This window comes from Hevea brasiliensis, chromosome 3, assembly GCF_030052815.1.
Source record: "Hevea brasiliensis isolate MT/VB/25A 57/8 chromosome 3, ASM3005281v1, whole genome shotgun sequence".
NCBI classification, from domain to species: domain Eukaryota; kingdom Viridiplantae; phylum Streptophyta; class Magnoliopsida; order Malpighiales; family Euphorbiaceae; genus Hevea; species Hevea brasiliensis.
Genome location: NC_079495.1, coordinates 6,322,513 through 6,340,275, shown reverse-complemented (window position 1 = coordinate 6,340,275; position 17,763 = coordinate 6,322,513). Strand labels below are relative to the sequence as shown.

The following is a 17,763-nucleotide window of genomic DNA, read 5'->3' as shown; positions in this document are numbered from 1 at the left end:
ATTAGATATTTTGATATATTAATATAATATAATTCATCTCATTATTATTATATATTTTTACTTTTCTTAATAACAGTGAAAGTATCACTCTGTTTAGTTATATACTTCAAATGATTTCTTCAATTGAATATATTTTAATAAGTCATATGTTTTTTTGAAGTAAAAAAATATAATAAATATTAGCAATTTTGAATTTATTATGAAAATTTAAAATTTTTAAATGTTTTTTTATATAATACATTTTATATCGATCTTAAAAGTAAAATTTAAATACGTTTATCTGTCTATTTGATTCAAACTCTATCTTTTTAATATGCAATGCATAACATGTAATGTTTAAATATTGATTTCATTATTTGATTGATTCTATAAATTTAATGTAATCATAAGAAAATGGGTCAATATATTTTAACAGTATTCAATAATCAATGAGTCTTATAAAATAATTTAGATTAAAGATATTAATTCACTATAAATTAAAAATACAATGGCTAATAAGTTTAGATTACATTATAATTTATAAATAAAATAAAATAAGATTTTCTATTAAATTAATAAAATAACTAAATATATATTTATATTTATTGAAAACTACAATAGAAATTGATAAATTTAAATAATAATAATAATAATAATAATAATAATAATTTTATGTATTAATATTATTATGATTTACGAAGGATGAATAGAGGAGGGATAGGCGCATTTGCGGGTGATAAGGGAAAGGAAATATTATTATTTGTTGGTCCGTGGCGTGGGGCTTTGGATCCAAAATTGAAGTGCAGCTGGGCTTTGAATAGAAGAATCTGTAGAGCACAACATACCAAATTTAAGCAAAACGAAGAGTCAGGGATAAAAGAGTCTTTTTGCCGTTCTTAGGCTGTCTTTTGGTAGAGTATAATAACCCGATCAGAAATAGGGCTTCAATCAGAAGTTATTCTCTGTTCCTGGTCGCTGAGAGCCGCTTCGCCCTCTCTCTCTTCTCACTCAGTCTCTCTTCTCACTCAGCTCTTGGAATTACAGGTTTTCTAGCCTATGTCTTGCTACGATTATCTTTTGTCTACTCTGGAATCTTTCTCTCGTTTGCTTACCATTATGTATTATGTTTTCAGGTAAGCAATGGCGGCAACCTTGGCAGCGACGCCAGTGACGGGAGAACCTACTCAGCCTTACAACGAGGTTAAACTCTTCAACCGATGGACCTTTGAGGAAGTTCAGGTTATAAGTTGCTTCTCCTGTTCACTGTCAATCATTTTAATTATTTTTTTTATTATAATAAGTGTATTTTGCTTCTGATTGATGTTTGGATTAGAACGTGGTTAAATCTTATTTGCAATTGTATGTATATGTTGATCTGTGTTATTATGATTTTTTTCTGTTTATCATTTGATCTGCTCTTCTGGGTTTTGAGTAATCTCTGGTGGTTTAATATGTGTTGTCCAGTTCCATATTTTATTCTCTGTTTTGTATATAGTTGTGTATAGCTTATTGAATGTAATCTTTTTTAAAATGAAATATCACAGATATTAGAGATTGTGTGGTGTTTCTGAGTTTGTTGCTTTTTGTTTGGATTCGTTCTGTTTTGCTTTGTGCCTGCCAATTGTGAATGTCCGATAGTTTTCCAAGTCCCAACTTTAATTTGGGTTTTTTACTGTGAAAATTTGCCTATAAATTTTTGTTTGGGACGTTCTTAATAAAGATAGCGGTCAAAGGATGAATAACGCAATTCTAAATAATTTGTTTGCTTTATGTGCCTTCTTGCATGTCTCAATTGAGGGAAGAAGTTAAAGAATTGTGATAATTTTGTGGTTAGGAAGTATATAGCCGCGGCACTGAGATATTGTTTTTAGGTTGCTTTTGCTTGTCTTGTTGAGGGCCCAACTGGTTAGGCTTAATTGTAACTGTATATAATGTGAGTAGCCACATGCAGACATAGTAAGGCACACCTCATCTAAGTTGTTTCTTGTGCTTTACTGAAATTGTCATAGGTATTAACATTTGCTTTATTGTGCCTATCCAGAGCTCCACCCCCTTTTTGAAATATCACAGCCTATTGTTGTTTTAGGCTCCGTTTGTTTTACGGAAAATACTTGCCTAATAAACATTTTTTGTATTTTCTGGTGTCTGGGAACACTCAGGAAAATTGGTCAATGAAAAGTATTTTTCATTTTTCTGGTCAAAGGAAAATTACGTCATTTCTAAGGAAAATGTCTTTCATTTTTTAAAAGAGAATGTTATTTTCTATTTTCTAAATTTTGAAAATTTTATTAAAATGTGAACACACTTATACATATATGAGATAAATAAGTATTATTAATTTAATATTACAACCAGAAAATATTTTTATGGAAAATATTTTTTTGGAAAATATTTTTCATATTTTACATATAAAAGTCATTTTTCCGCGAAACAAACGGAACCTTAATGTGTTATCTTTTATTTTTTGGGCTTGAATAATTTGATGAACTTTGGCTTAAACTGATGGTTGCTGCCTCATGGGACTGCACCTGCTAGTACTAGCTCCATGGCTTTGCAAACTGGTTAGCCAGTCAAATATATGTTCTCAATTAGATCATATAAAATGCCCTCTGGATCTTGAATCTTTAATGTGACTATGGTTTCTATATCTGTGTGTTGGGGCCATATTGCTGTGATCTTTAAAATTAATATGTTAAGATCTATCTTCTCAATTAGGGTTCATTGTTGAATTTTTTGTGCATCAGGTTAATGATATTTCCTTGAGTGATTACATTGGAGTCCAACCAGCCAAGCATGCAACCTATGTTCCGCACACTGCTGGGAGGTACTCAGTCAAGCGTTTCAGGAAGGCCCAGTGCCCAATTGTAGAGAGGCTTACAAACTCATTGATGATGCACGGCAGAAACAATGGGAAAAAATTGATGGCAGTTAGGATTGTGAAGCATGCTATGGAAATCATTCATCTCCTAACTGATCAAAACCCAATCCAAGTTATCGTGGATGCCGTGATTAACAGGTGCATTATTTGGTTTTATGCTGGAGTACAATTGGATGTTGGGTTTACTCTGTTTAAAGTTCATTGCATGATGTCCCTGTTTTTGTAGGCATTTGGATTTTATGTTTCCTACCTTTATCTATTTGACTCAATTTTTTCTTTGTTTCGGTCAATGTTGTATTACTAAAGTGGGCCCCGGGAAGATGCCACTCGAATTGGTTCTGCTGGTGTTGTCAGGCGTCAGGCTGTGGATATCTCTCCTCTGAGGCGTGTTAACCAGGCCATCTACCTCCTTACCACTGGTGCTCGTGAAGCTGCTTTCAGAAACATCAAGACTATTGCAGAATGTTTGGCAGACGAGCTCATCAATGCTGCAAAGGGCTCTTCCAACAGGTTGAATTTCATTCTTATTTTTCATATTCTCTCTTTCTGAACAGTTGATATCTGTTCTGCTTAGTTCTGGTCATGACCCACCCTGCGTTTTCAGTTATGCTATCAAGAAAAAGGATGAGATTGAAAGAGTTGCTAAGGCCAACCGATGAGATATCAATGCAGGATGGGGATGGCGGTGGAAAAAGTTTTTTGCTTGTCTCAGGATTTTTTTAGTTCTGTTGTAAAATTTTGAGCATACTAATGATGTTCGCCTGGTGTTTATTTGTGCTAACGATTGCTTTCCTTTTATTTGGAGTTTTATCATGTTATTAAGAATGCATTAGCAACTTAAAGTTGCTCAAATTTTACGTTTTCTTTTTATAAATATCATGAATTTTATTTGTGTGTTTAATTTATAATGGCATGTGTGTATCATAGCACAGATAAATGCTCGTCTTTGGTGCTGTGGGCCTCGAGATGATTTACTGGATTTTGTCAACTCGCTTCTATTTTGGTTTTTGGAATCTGTTCATCATTTCTATTTGTGCGGAAAAAATGTTATTGCAAAATGTTTATTAATGACTTATAAATTCTAATTTAAGTATTCTAGTTACAAAAATTTTAAAATGCCAAAATGCTTTTTCAAAATTTTTAATCAAATTTAATGAGTTTTTCTTTTGGGTATAAATCTAGTTTTTATTATTCACGTATTGTTTGTATAAAATTTCTAAAGTGGAGTTCTTATAACACTGGAAGTGGTTTGTCTGAGAAAGCCTTCGACGTTGACGTTTTGTGAAAGGCACGAGTAAGGACACAGGTAAGCCTTCGTGTCTTGGGGTGGTTATCGAAGTATAACCTATTTTGGGGCCTCATTAGACAACAAATAGAAAATGCCGATCGTGTAATGTTCTTATTGTTAAATTAAGTTAAAGCTTCAGCACATCGTGGACTTTCTAATTATCATGAGCCCTTTAAAGTCCTCTCGAATAACGCATGCAACAGCTTCTAAGCTCCTACATCGAGATTGGAAGTTGAGTTTCAGATTAGCTAGGTGGGTGTTTGACATTGGGATATAGCGTTGCTTTTGTAGTCACCAAGATTCATGAGAGTGAGAAACCAATCTACTGAGCTTCCATTTTTTCAACAAACTAAGAGCATAAAACAATTAAATAACAGTTTTCTTTGCTAATATGAAATGAAGAAACATGAAGTAGGTTGTTTTTTTATCAAGGACCCAATGATAACTAATACATATAATTTGTAGAATGAGCATTGTAGCATTTTCTAAGTAAATTATGTCAACCGTCTGTCAATTGAGGTGATTATTTTATTTCAGTTACATAATTTAAAGTTATCAAAATAAAATCTTTCAACTCTAATTATCTTTTAAAAAAAGTTTTTGTATATCTACATTCGCAAGTTTCTAACTAAAGAAAAAAATTAAAATTAAAAAATTAAAAACTCATGAAAGCACAAATGAAATAAGAAAAGCATGATGAAAAATTGTGGGATGTTGCTCAATGCTAATATTTTCACAAATGACACCACTGTTGTTGTTGTGAATCTCTTTGACAAATCTGATAATGATGTACGCCTATAATGCATATAAATGGTGAGATTGATGGTCAATTCTAGCCACTCTAACTTTTAATTTAGTGGTTTGTTTGAACGAATAAGAAAGCAATAAGAATAGATTGCATTGATCAATTTGGCATAGTAAGCATGCCTGACTTATGGAGTTGTTCTAATACTTATAAACAAATACTTGGAGAGCATAACCATTACCAAATGCATGGCCATTGCTGGTTAGTTGCGATAAGCTATATTTGGCCAATGATCGGTCGGTCATCGCTCAGGTTATCGATAAAATGTCCAAGTAATTTATTGCTCGGGTCTCACTACCTTAAACTTTATGATTTCCTTTTGAAGAGCATTTTTAGTTTCTCGAAATTTATATATGCAATTATGTGAAGCAATATAAAAATAGGGTAATTCATCATTCGGAATCACTTAACTTTATGAATTATTTCATAAAAATCACTTAATTTTTTTTTGTTAAAACTCATTCAATTTTAATTTGAGTATAATTAAAATCACGATAACTGGCTATTGCATATTTCTAGATTAATATGTATTATTTTTTCATTCACAGTCATTCAATTTTAGATATTTTTTCAATATTGTCACTGAATTTTAATTTTTTTCTTAAAACTCAAAATTTCCTTAATTTCAACTTAAATAAACCTAAAGTCTTATATTATCTATTGTCACACCTTACCCCTCTATAAGGCATAACATGATCCCGTAGAATACCTAATGAACTACCGAACTTCACCTACCGATAACTCATTAAGTACCCTACAAGGGATTTTAAAACAATTTTCTTACTTTTGACAAGTGGTGAGCATTTTCTAATAGGTATTTAAAACATTTGATTAAAAGTAAATCTAGTTAATATTTTTGGTCCATTTTAGTTTTTTGCAAATTTTATAAAAATTTTGATAGAGTTCTGTCTGTATTTTGAGAAACCAGTTCTTCAAATACCTGTAAAAAGCACTTCTAAAAATTTTTCTCAACAACCACTTCAATTTCACAATCAAACTCAATCCATTTCAACAACTCCACAATCATTTCAATCAATTTCTCAAGTTCAAAATTTAATAATCCTCAAAATACTAGCAATACATTTCATTCAGATTAAATAAAATAGTTCCACTTATATTTTATTAGAGACAAAATAATTTATATTCATCATACTAGAAATTTACATTAAGAAAATCCAAACTAAATTTATTACAACTTTATACAAACTTTGTACAAACTGCTAAAGACCGATTTTACAAGTCCATACAATTACGTGCAATACTACATCAAAATGAATATTTACAGTCAGGGTATAAATTATACCCGATAACTTCTAGCAGGTAGCTCCCCTGTCCTCAGCAGCTCAATCTGCTGCTCATCTAGTCTCTATATCTGCGACAGCATACAAAGCTATCGCTGAGTGGTGAACTCAATGGTGCACAAACTAATAATTTAAAATTTAATTCAAATTATGCTTGACAATTCATAACAAATAGAATTTTAAAATTTCTAAATTCTTCAAAATCCATGACCTTCAGAAATCAACATTATCATTCATGCAAATTATTCATTTGAATAACATTTTGATCAAATAGTAACTATTTATTTACATTTCTTTTAAATTCCGAAACAATAAAAAAAATTTTTAATCACTGACAAATTATTTATTTCAATCACAATTTATCAAATCATGCATAATTTAAAGGGCATTGCCAACAATACACACAGTCGAACCCATGACCCAAAATTCAAATAGATGCCGTGTTGTACACCACGACATTTTACATTCTCCCAATAACCGAGGCTAAAAGGGAGAAACAAAGACTAGCTAGTATATATGAATACTCATTCACATCATTCCCCAACTGGCAAGCCAGAGAGGAAGAAACTCGCCCCATCAAGTGGAGGAGTTATCTTACTAGACAAGCTAATGAGAATTCACAACATATTTTGTCATGTCAACTGTGGTTTCAAATCATATTCAAAACAATTTCTATTTACAAAGTGTTTACAAATCATTAACATATTTAATCATCATAAATTCATACTCAAGGTTGGCAACACATCAAATTTAAAATTTACAATCCTCAAAACAATGTAATAAATCCTTAAATACATAAGAAAATTTATATTCAAATTATACAATTTCATTCAATAAGTTAAAATTCTCAACACAACAAAAATCATAAATCATACAATAAATTTATTTCAAATCAATTTGGAATTGAAAAATAACAAAAGAGTTAGTTGTGCACAAACCTCAAGCGAGTCGCCTCTTGGCCTTGACTCGGTTCCTCGGGTTCTTTCTCGGTATTCTTTTCAACTGAAACACACAATTTCACAATGTTTCAGTACTAGAACTTAACATAAATCTAAAATAAATTTAGCTTCACTTTTACCTAGCTCTAACGTGTTAAACTCGACGTTCTTGAAATTTTATGTTTCGGGGTTACTATTCATTATACTATTCAAGTCAAATTGTTGACTTTCTAAGGCTTAATAGGTATGGGAATTCCAACTTCACCCACATACCACATTTTGGTCACTAAACTTGTTGGTTTTGCTCATTTTCTCAACACTTAAGTCTTTTAGGCAAAATTGTCAATTTTCAGTTTTTGGTGTCCTAAGTTGCACTGTTCCATTGGTCACTTTATTGTTGGAATTTGGCAAAACTTTCTTCATAGAAAATGTTCCCCATTGTCTTAAGTTTATTCTCCTTTTTAAATCACCCCAATTGGAGTTTTGTAGCTCAAGTTATAGCCAAAATACAGTTACTATTCATGTATACAGTTCATGCTGCAGATTTTAGTTCTGGCAGATTTTTTATCCAATTTCGTTCAGTAATTTGATCAAGTTAAGTCCATAATTTGGTCTAATTTCCTTCATACGAAATGTTCTACTATGTCTTAGGTTTCCATCGGTTCAAGAATCACCTAAATCGGAGTTTTTTAGAGAGAGTTATAGCCATTGAAACCTTATTGCTCATATGGCAAATCTGCAGTTCTGCAGATTCAGTGATCCAACTTTGCTCAATAATTTGATTGGGTTAATGGCATAATTTGGGTTTGTGTTCTTCATAAAAGTTTTAGGTCTATATCTCATCTAACCACTGGTAAAATTTTAGGTCATTTTGACCTGTCTAGCTCGAGTTATGACCAAATAAACAAACACTGTTCATTTGGTCAGTTTGTGCAGGGCAGCCTGCGATTTTTCAAATTTGGTCCATTTGTTCACTAGGTTTTAGTCACTTTTTGGGCATGCTTCCTAAATGAAAGTTGTGTCATTTAGTGCCTATTTTCATTCCCAATTGGTCCCATATCAATTGGACTTGTAAAATTTCATTTTTGGTCCCTCAAAATTGACTTTTAGTCATGCTTCATACCCAATCCGAATTTGGCTTTGATTTAAACACTACTAACACACTTAATTAGGTTACAAATAACCATTTCTTCCCTTAAACTATGTCAAAGACATCATTTAGCACTTCTTCACATTTTTGGTCTCTAAACCCTAATGCTCAAAACCCTAATTCATGTCATTTATTGCATTTAGCTAATTAAACACTTATAACTATGCTCCCTTAACTCAATTAAGCTTCCTAACATGATTAGCTCAAACAAATTTATACTTTGTCCAACCAAATCCTAGCTGTCCAAAATTCTATATAATCCCTCAATAAATTTTGTTTCCATTTTAAGTTTATTTACAAGCTCAATAAGTTAGAAATGTAAGAATCAAACTCAAATTATCAAATTTGATTACTAACCTTTTATGTAGAATTTCCTTTTCTTCAAAACTCCTTCCTTTCTTTTTCTTTTTGTTGTCAAGCTCCTTATCTAGGTCTAACTACAAGATTTAATGTTGGAGAGTAAGGTTTTTATGGTGGAATTGAAGGTTTATGAAGCTTGACTTAAGAGCTCTAATGGAGTTTAAGAGAGAGAGCTAAGGGAGAGAGAAAACGCTTTGGAAGGGAAGAAGAAGACAATGAAAATTTTTTTTTCTTTTCCTTTCTTTTATTTATTTTGTCTTATGGAAGACCCCAAAAATCCATTTAATTTAATTTATTAATTACAGGATTTATGGCATCATGCATGATGTCATGCATGATGTCATCTTCCTACACCTTTTTCATTTTCTTTCTTTTTTTTTATTTTTCTATTAGTTCTTTAATTTAATTCTCGATTCCGAAATTTTCTTTTCTCCGATTTTATTTGATAGTTAGGTCAGGAGTCAGCTCTCGGGGTCAATTGACCAAATTGCCCCTCGCCGGTTCATCCCGGTTTGTAATTAATTTCATATTTCTTCCGGCTCCCTGACCTAATTATTTGACTGGTTTAACAGTTCTTTTTTGTGATTTTCTCTTTTCCACTGTGTTTATAAGGGTCCTAAGGACCGCAGCGTCACATTTTACGGTTCAAAATTTGAGTTTAAATCGACTTCGTAGTCGTTCCCGAGACGGTCACCCATCGCTGTGACTCTCAGCTCGTTTAACTTCTTATGTTCAGTTTTTCTTGTTTATACTTAACTAATTGGACATTACTAATTATTTGTGTTTATGGTTTATCTAGTTGTCTTAAGTATGGTTCTAATCCCCTTAATTATCCGGACCGACACCGATCACCGGAACAGTGAAATATACCAGGCTATACAAATAGGGGTGTTACATCTATAATAGAAGATTTACAAGTTACCATAAATAAAAAAATTCTCTCTCTTAATTTCATATTTTTAATAAATTTCAAATTGCATGTTTTGTTAAAATTATTTATTACGCAAGCCTTAATAATTTTGGCACATTGTTTTATAAAAATATATATAACTGAATTTGTAACTGAAAAAAAAAAAATCCTCTTGAATTAATATATAAAAAATTTTTAAAAAAATTGATTAAATAAGATTGATTAAATTTGTTTGGACTTACAGTATATTTGATAGAAGGTTAAAAAATCAAAAATTTAATATTAATAAGATAAAAAGTAAGGAGGGTAATTATTAACTTAAACTCTTCAAAATTAATATTTAACTTCGTATAAATATTAATAATATAAAAAATTAACATATTTTCTTTTAAGTATTCAAACAACATTAGTAAAAGTTAAAAGTTACAACAGTAATAATCACCTCTTGTTAACCTTTTATTAAAGTTAATTACATTTTGTAATTCAGTTAATGAACAATTAATCAATATTGCTTTTACTTTTAGGAACTTCTTCTTTTTTTATTATTAAATATAAAATTAATTAAAAATAATAAATATAAACTCTTTCAATGATATAAATATAATTAGAACACACATATTTTATATGAAAAAAAATTATTAAACACTTATTTCATTAGCATTTCATTGAATTTTAATTATTATTTTTAAAATGTTAAATTCTTTTTAAAAAATTTAATTTTTTTTATCAACTCACTCGTGATTTATTTTGTATTGTATTTATCATATAATTAGTCATATTATATAACATAAATAATATAATTATTTTCATGCTTTTAAATAAATTTCATCCTTCTTATTTATTGCAAAATAATAACTAAAATTTAATTATATTTAAATAAAAACGTAATTTCATCATTCAAATTTTAAAATTAGGGAAAGTGATGGTATTTTTTTTTTCATTAGCTTTAAAATGTTCAAAATGATATAGTAGAAGGCATAAATAAATATTTGAGAATTGGAAAAACTAAAACAAACATATATTAATATGATGACTATAAATGTAAGCTAAAATATAATATTTTCCGTACATTAAAATAAATTTAAATTATATATAAATCAATTAATGGAGCGCGGGTCATTAATTTTTCTTTGGAAAATAAGCAAAACGTGTAAAGACAGAGCATGTCATATCAGTTGATAAACTAATATTTCACGACATTATGCCTTAGCTCATTTTTTTTATCATCAAGTCAAGTGATAAATGGATATGTACCGATAAATTTTATTTGTCATTCAAATGCATTGATTTTAATACTATTTCAATTTAAGTGAGAATAATATTTATTTATTTAAATAAATAAAAATACTAATTATTATATAACATTATTAAGATATTTTAAAATATATTATTTCCTTTAGTATTTTAAAGATTAGCCATTTTTTTATCTTTATATCAATTAGGAAAAGTTTGAAATTTTTAAAAATTATAATATTTTATGTTATTAATAAATTCAAAAGCTAACATCTTATAAAATTTTTAGAATTTTAAAAACAAAAATGGAAATTTAGTTTCATAGTAAAAGAATAATGGGTTGGATAGCTTATAATTTTAAAATAGTAAATATATAATATAAAATAAGAAGAATTTTTAAATTTTTATAAACTGTGTATGAATACTAATCAATCAAAAAGAAAATATTTTATTTATAAATTACTCTTAAGATTTCAATCACGATCTGATAAATTGACTTACAAATTGTTAATTAAAGTAATTCTTAAAATTCTTATTTTTATAATAATTTATATTTAGGTATAATTTTTTAATATAAAAAATTGAAACATATTAATTGATTTCCAAAAATTAATTTAAAAGTTGATGCAAAATAATCTTTTAATTGTTCTTAAAACAATAAAAAAAATTAGATATTTTGATATATTAATATAATATAATTCATCTCATCGTTATTATATATTTTTACTTTTCTTAAGAATAGTGAAAGTATCACCCCCTTTAGTTATATATTTCAAATGATTTCTTCAATTGAATATATTTTAATAAGTCATATGTTTCTTTGAAGTAAAAAAATATAATAAATATTAGCAATTTTGAATTTATTATGAAAATTTAAAATTTTTAAATGTTTCTTATATATAATGCATTTTATATCAATCTTAAAATTAAAATTTAAATACGTTCATCTGTCTATTTGATTTAAACTCTATCTTTCTAATATGCAATGCATAACATGTAGTGTTTGAATATTAATCTCATTATTTAATTGATTCTATAAATTTAACGTGATCATATGAAAATAGGTCAATATATTTTAGCAGTGTTCAATAATCAAAGGGTCTTATAAAATAATTTAGATTAAAGATATTAATTCACTATAAATAGAATATACAATAGCTAATAAACTTAGATTACATTATAATCTATAAATAAAATAAAATAAGATTTTTTATTAAATTAATAAAATAACTACATATATATTTATATTTATCGAAAACTACAATAGAAATTGATAAATTTAAATAATAATAATAATAATTTTATGTATTAATATTATTATGATTTATGAAGGATGAATGGAGGAGGGATAGGCGCATTTGCGGGTGATAAGGGAAAGGAAATATTATTATTTATTTTATTAGTGATGTTGGTCCGCAGTGTGGGCATTGGATCCAAAATTAAAGTGCAGCTGGTATAGCATAACATACCAAATTTAAGCAAAACGAAGAGTCAGGGATAAAAGACTCTTTTTAACGTTCTTAGGCTGTCTTTTGGTATAGTATAATAACCCGATCAGAGGTAGGGTTTCAATCAAAAGTTTTTCTCTGTTCCTGGTAGCTGAGAGCCGCTTCGCCCTCTCTCTCTTCTCACTCACACTCTCTTCTCACTTACTCTCTCTACTCCTTCAGCTCTTGGAATCACAGGTTTTCTAGCCTATGCCTTGCTACGATTATCTTTTGTCTACTCTGGAATCTTTCTCTCGTTTGCTTACCATTATGTATTATGTTTTCAGGTAAGCAATGGCGGCAACCTTGGCAGCGACGCCAGTGACGGGAGAACCTACTCAGCCTTACAACGAGGTTAAACTCTTCAACCGATGGACCTTTGAGGAAGTTCAGGTTATAAGTTGCTTCTCCTGTTCACTGTCAATCATTTTAATTATATTTTTTATTATAATAAGTGTATTTTGCTTCTGATTGATGTTTGGATTAGAACGTGGTTAAATCTTATTTGCAATTGTATGTATTTGTTGATCTGTGTTATTATGATTTTTTTCTGTTTATCATTTGATCTGCTCTTCTGGGTTTGAGTAATCTCTGGTGGTTTAATATGTGTTGTCCAGTTCCATATTTTATTCTCTGTTTTGTATAGAGTTGTGTATAGCTTATTGAATGTAATCTTTTTTAAAATGAAATATCACAGATATTAGAGATTGTGTGGTGTTTCTGAGTTTGTTGCTTTTTGTTTGGATTCGTTCTGTTTTGCTTTGTGCCTGCCAATTGTGAATGTCCGATAGTTTTCCAAGTCCCAACTTTAATTTGGGTTTTTTACGGTGAAAATTTGCCTATAAATTTTTGTTTGGGACGTTCTTAATAAAGATAGCGGTCAAAGGATGAATAACGCAATTCTAAATAATTTGTTTGCTTTATGTGCCTTCTTGCATGTCTCAATTGAGGGAAGAAGTTAAAGAATTGTGATAATTTTGTGGTTAGGAAGTATATAGCCGCGGCACTGAGATATTGTTTTTAGGTTGCTTTTGCTTGTCTTGTTGAGGGCCCAACTTGTTAGGCTTAATTGTACTTGTATATAATGTGAGTAGCCACCTGCAGACATAGTAAGGCACACATCATCTAAGTTGTTTCTTGTGCTTTACTGAAATTGTGATAGGTATTAACATTTGCTTCATTGTGCCTATCCAGAGCTCCACCCCCTTTTTGAAATATCAGAGCCTATTGTTGTTTTAGGCTCCGTTTGCTTTACGGAAAATATTTTCCTAAAAACATTTTTCGTATTTTCTGGTGTTTGAGAACACTCAGGAAAATTGGTCAATGAAAAGTATTTTTCATTTTTCTGGTCAAAAGAAAAATTAAGTCATTTCTAAGGAAAATGGCTTTCATTTTTCAAAAGGGAATGTTATTTTATATTTTCTAAATTTTGAAAATCTTATTAAAATGTGAACACACTTATACATATATGAGATAAATAAGTATTATTAATTTAATATTATAACCAGAAAATATTTTTATGGAAAATATTTTTTGGAAAATATTTTTCATATTTTACATATAAAAGTCATTTTTTCGCGAAACAAACGGAACCTTAATATGTTATCTTTTATTTTTTGGGCTTGTATAATTTGATGAACTTTGGCTTAAACTGATGGTTGCTGCCTCATGGGACTGCACCTGCTAGTGCTAGTTCCATGGCTTTGCAAACTGGTTAGCCAGTCAAATATATGTTCTCAATTAGATCATATAAAATGCCCTCTGGATCTTGAATCTTTAATATGACTATGGTTTTTATATCTGTGTGTTGGGCCCATATTGCTGTGATCTTTAAAATTAATATGTTAAGATCTATCTTCTCAATTAGGTTTCATTGTTGAATTTTTTGTGCATCAGGTTAATGATATTTCCTTGAGTGATTACATTGGAGTCCAACCAGCCAAGCATGCAACCTATGTTCCCCACACTGCTGGGAGGTACTCAGTCAAGCGTTTCAGGAAGGCCCAGTGCCCAATTGTAGAGAGGCTTACAAACTCATTGATGATGCACGGCAGAAACAATGGGAAAAAATTGATGGCAGTTAGGATTGTGAAGCATGCTATGGAAATCATTCATCTCCTAACTGATCAAAATCCAATCCAAGTTATCGTGGATGCCGTGATTAACAGGTGCATTATTTGGTTTTATGCTTGAGTACAATTGGATGTTGGGTTTACTCTGGATATTTAAAGTTCATTGCATGATGTCCCTGTTTTTGTAGGCATTTGGATTTTATGTTTCCTACCTTTATCTATTTGACTCAATTTTTTCTTTGTTTCGGCCAATGTTGTATTACTAAAGTGGGCCCCGGGAAGATGCCACTCGAATTGGTTCTGCTGGTGTTGTCAGGCGTCAGGCTGTGGATATCTCTCCTCTGAGGCGTGTTAACCAGGCCATCTACCTCCTTACCACTGGTGCTCGTGAAGCTGCTTTCAGAAACATCAAGACTATTGCAGAATGTTTGGCAGACGAGCTCATCAATGCTGCAAAGGGCTCTTCCAACAGGTTGAATTTCATTCTTATTTTTCATATTCTCTCTTTCTGAACAGTTGATATCTGTTCTGCTTAGTTCTGGTCATGACCCACCCTGCGTTTTCAGTTATGCTATCAAGAAAAAGGATGAGATTGAAAGAGTTGCTAAGGCCAACCGATGAGATATCAATGCAGGATGGGGATGGCGGTGGAAAAAGTTTTTTGCTTGTCTCAGGATTTTTTTAGTTCTGTTGTAAAATTTTGAGCATACTAATGATGTTCGCCTGGTGTTTATTTGTGCTAACGATTGCTTTCCTTTTATTTGGAGTTTTATCATGTTATTAAGAATGCATTAGCAACTTAAAGTTGCTCAAATTTTACGTTTTCTTTTTATAAATATCATGAATTTTATTTGTGTGTTTAATTTATAATGGCATGTGTGTATCATAGCACAGATAAATGCTCGTCTTTGGTGCTGTGGGCCTCGAGATGATTTACTGGATTTTGTCAACTCGCTTCTATTTTGTTTTTTGGAATCTGTTCATCATTTCTATTTGTGCGGAAAAAAAGTTATTGCAAAATGTTTATTAATGACTTCTAAATTCTAATTTAAGTATTTTAGTTATAAAAATTTTAAAATACCAAAATGCTTTTTCAAAATTTTTAATCAAATTTAATGAGTTTTTCTTTTGGGTATAAATCTAGTTTTTGTCTGAGAAAGCCTTCGACGCTGATGTTTTGTGAAAGGCTCGAGTAAGGGCACAAGTAAGCCTTCGTGTCTTGGGGTGGTTGTCGACGTATAACCTATTTTGGGGCCTCATTAGACAACAAAGAGAAAATGCCGATCGTGTAATGTTCTTATTGTTAAATTAAATTAAAGCTTCAGCACATCGTGGACTTTCTAATTATCATAAGCCCTTTAAAGTCCTCTCGAATAACGCATGCAACAGCTTCTAAGCTCCTACATCGAGATTGGAAGGTGAGTTTCAGATTAGCTAGGTGGGTGTTTGACATTGGGATATAGCGTTGCTTTTGTAGCCACCAAGATTCAAGAGAGTGAGAAACCAATCTACTGAGCTTTCATTTTTTCAACAAACTAAGAGCATAAAACAATTAAATAACAGTTTTCTTTGCTAATATGAAATGAAGAAACATGAAGTAGGTTGTTTTTTTATCAAGGACCCAATGATAACTAATACATATATTTTGTAGAATGAGCATTGTAGCCTTTTCTAAGTAAATTATGTCAACCGTCTGTCAATTGAGGTGATTATTTTATTTCAGTTATATAATTTAAAGTTATCAAAATAAAATCTTTCAACTCTAATTATGTTTTAGAAAAAGTTTTTGTATATCTACATTCGCAAGTTTCTAACTAAAGAAATAAATTAAAATTGAAAAATTAAAAACTCACGAAAACACAAATGAAATAAGAAAAGCATGATGAAAAATTGTGGGATGTTGCTCAATGCTAATATTTCACAAATGACACCACTGATGTTGTTGTGAATCCCTTTGACAAATCTGATAATGATGTACGCTTGTAATGCATATAAATGGTGAGGTTAATGGTCAATTCTAGCCACTCTAACTGTTAATTTAGTGGTTTGTTTGAACGAATAAGAAAGCAATAAGAATAGATTGCATTAATCAATTTGGCATAGTAAGCATGCCTGACTTATGGAGTTGTTCTAATACTTATAAACAAATACTTGGAGAGCATAACCATTACCAATTGCATGTCCATTGCTGGTTAGTTGCGATAAGCCATATTTGGCCAATGATCGGTTGGTCATCGCTCAGATTATCGATAAAATGTCCAAGCAATCTATTGCTTGGGTCTCACTACCTTAAACTTTATGATTTCCTTTTGAAGAGCATTTTTAGTTTTCCGAAATTTATATATGCAATTATGTGAAGCTATATAAAAATAGGGTAATTCATCATTCGGAATCACTCAACTTTATGAATTATTTCATAAAAATCACTCAACTTTTTTTTTTTTTGGTTAAAACTCATTGCCGATGTGGGATTTACCTAAGGGACTTTTTCAAGATGACACAGATATAGTTCTAGATATCCTGACTGTCCGGACAGACATTAGTCATCAAAACAGTAGAATGTATAGACTACTTAGTATAGGGGTGTTACAATTCTCCCCCCCTTAAATAAATTTCATCCCAAAATTTTACCTGGTTTTAGTCTCTGAATAGTTGTGGATCCTGTCTCCTCATGTCCTCCTCGCACTCCCAAGTAGCCTCCTGGTTTGAATGATAGTTCCATAGCACTTTCACTAGAGGTATTTGCTTGTTCCTCAGCTGCTTCACCTCATGTGCCAGAATTTCTAGGGGCTCTTCCTCATAAGTGAGGTTTGGATAAGGTCCCTTAGGCAAATCCGACATCGGCAAAGCACGGAGATGGTCTTAAGTTCAAAAAATAATGATATATTAAATGGAAAAACTAATCACTAAAGATGCCTTTTGGTGGAATGGCCTGTAGAGTTGGAAGAACTCTAGGATTAAGCGTGCTCGCTTGAGAGAAATCCTAGGATGGGTGACCTCCTGGGAAGTTCTCCATTCCACCTATGGGACAAAATCGTGAGGCTTATGGCCAAAGCGTACAATTCCTCTAGTGGTTCATGCCCCATCGTTACAATTTGTATCAGAGCCGCTCACGTGTCCTCTTGGGCGATGGTGGGGCAAACCTCAGCGAGGACGCTGAGTCCCGAAAGGGGGGGAAGAAAGGTCCCTTAGGCAAAACCCACATCGAAAAAGCACGGAGATGGTCTTGGGTTCAAAAAGCAATGATATATAAAGTAGGAGAACTAATCACTAGAGGTGTCTTTTGGTGGAATGACCTAGAGAGTTGGAAAAACTCCAGGGTTAAGCGTGCTCGCTTGAGAGAAATCCTAGGATGGGTGACC

At 31.1% G+C, this 17,763-nt stretch overlaps 2 protein-coding genes across 2 annotated transcripts; both read left to right on the top strand.

Annotated features, from left to right (window-relative positions):
• Positions 1-880: 880 nt before the first annotated feature.
• Positions 881-3,699, top strand: LOC110664788 (40S ribosomal protein S5). Its single transcript, XM_021824650.2, has 5 exons — positions 881-1,023; positions 1,113-1,218; positions 2,724-2,995; positions 3,164-3,367; positions 3,462-3,699. Exons 2-5 carry the CDS (start codon positions 1,120-1,122, stop codon positions 3,514-3,516), a joined length of 630 nt encoding a protein of 209 aa, XP_021680342.1. The 5' UTR covers positions 881-1,023; positions 1,113-1,119; the 3' UTR covers positions 3,517-3,699.
• An 8,730-nt stretch (positions 3,700-12,429) lies between these two features.
• On the top strand, positions 12,430-15,205 carry LOC131178610 (40S ribosomal protein S5-like). Its single transcript, XM_058143729.1, has 5 exons — positions 12,430-12,527; positions 12,617-12,722; positions 14,226-14,497; positions 14,670-14,873; positions 14,968-15,205. The coding sequence occupies exons 2-5, from the start codon at positions 12,624-12,626 to the stop codon at positions 15,020-15,022; spliced, it is 630 nt and encodes a 209-aa protein (XP_057999712.1). The 5' UTR covers positions 12,430-12,527; positions 12,617-12,623; the 3' UTR covers positions 15,023-15,205.
• The last annotated feature ends 2,558 nt before the right edge of the window (positions 15,206-17,763 follow it).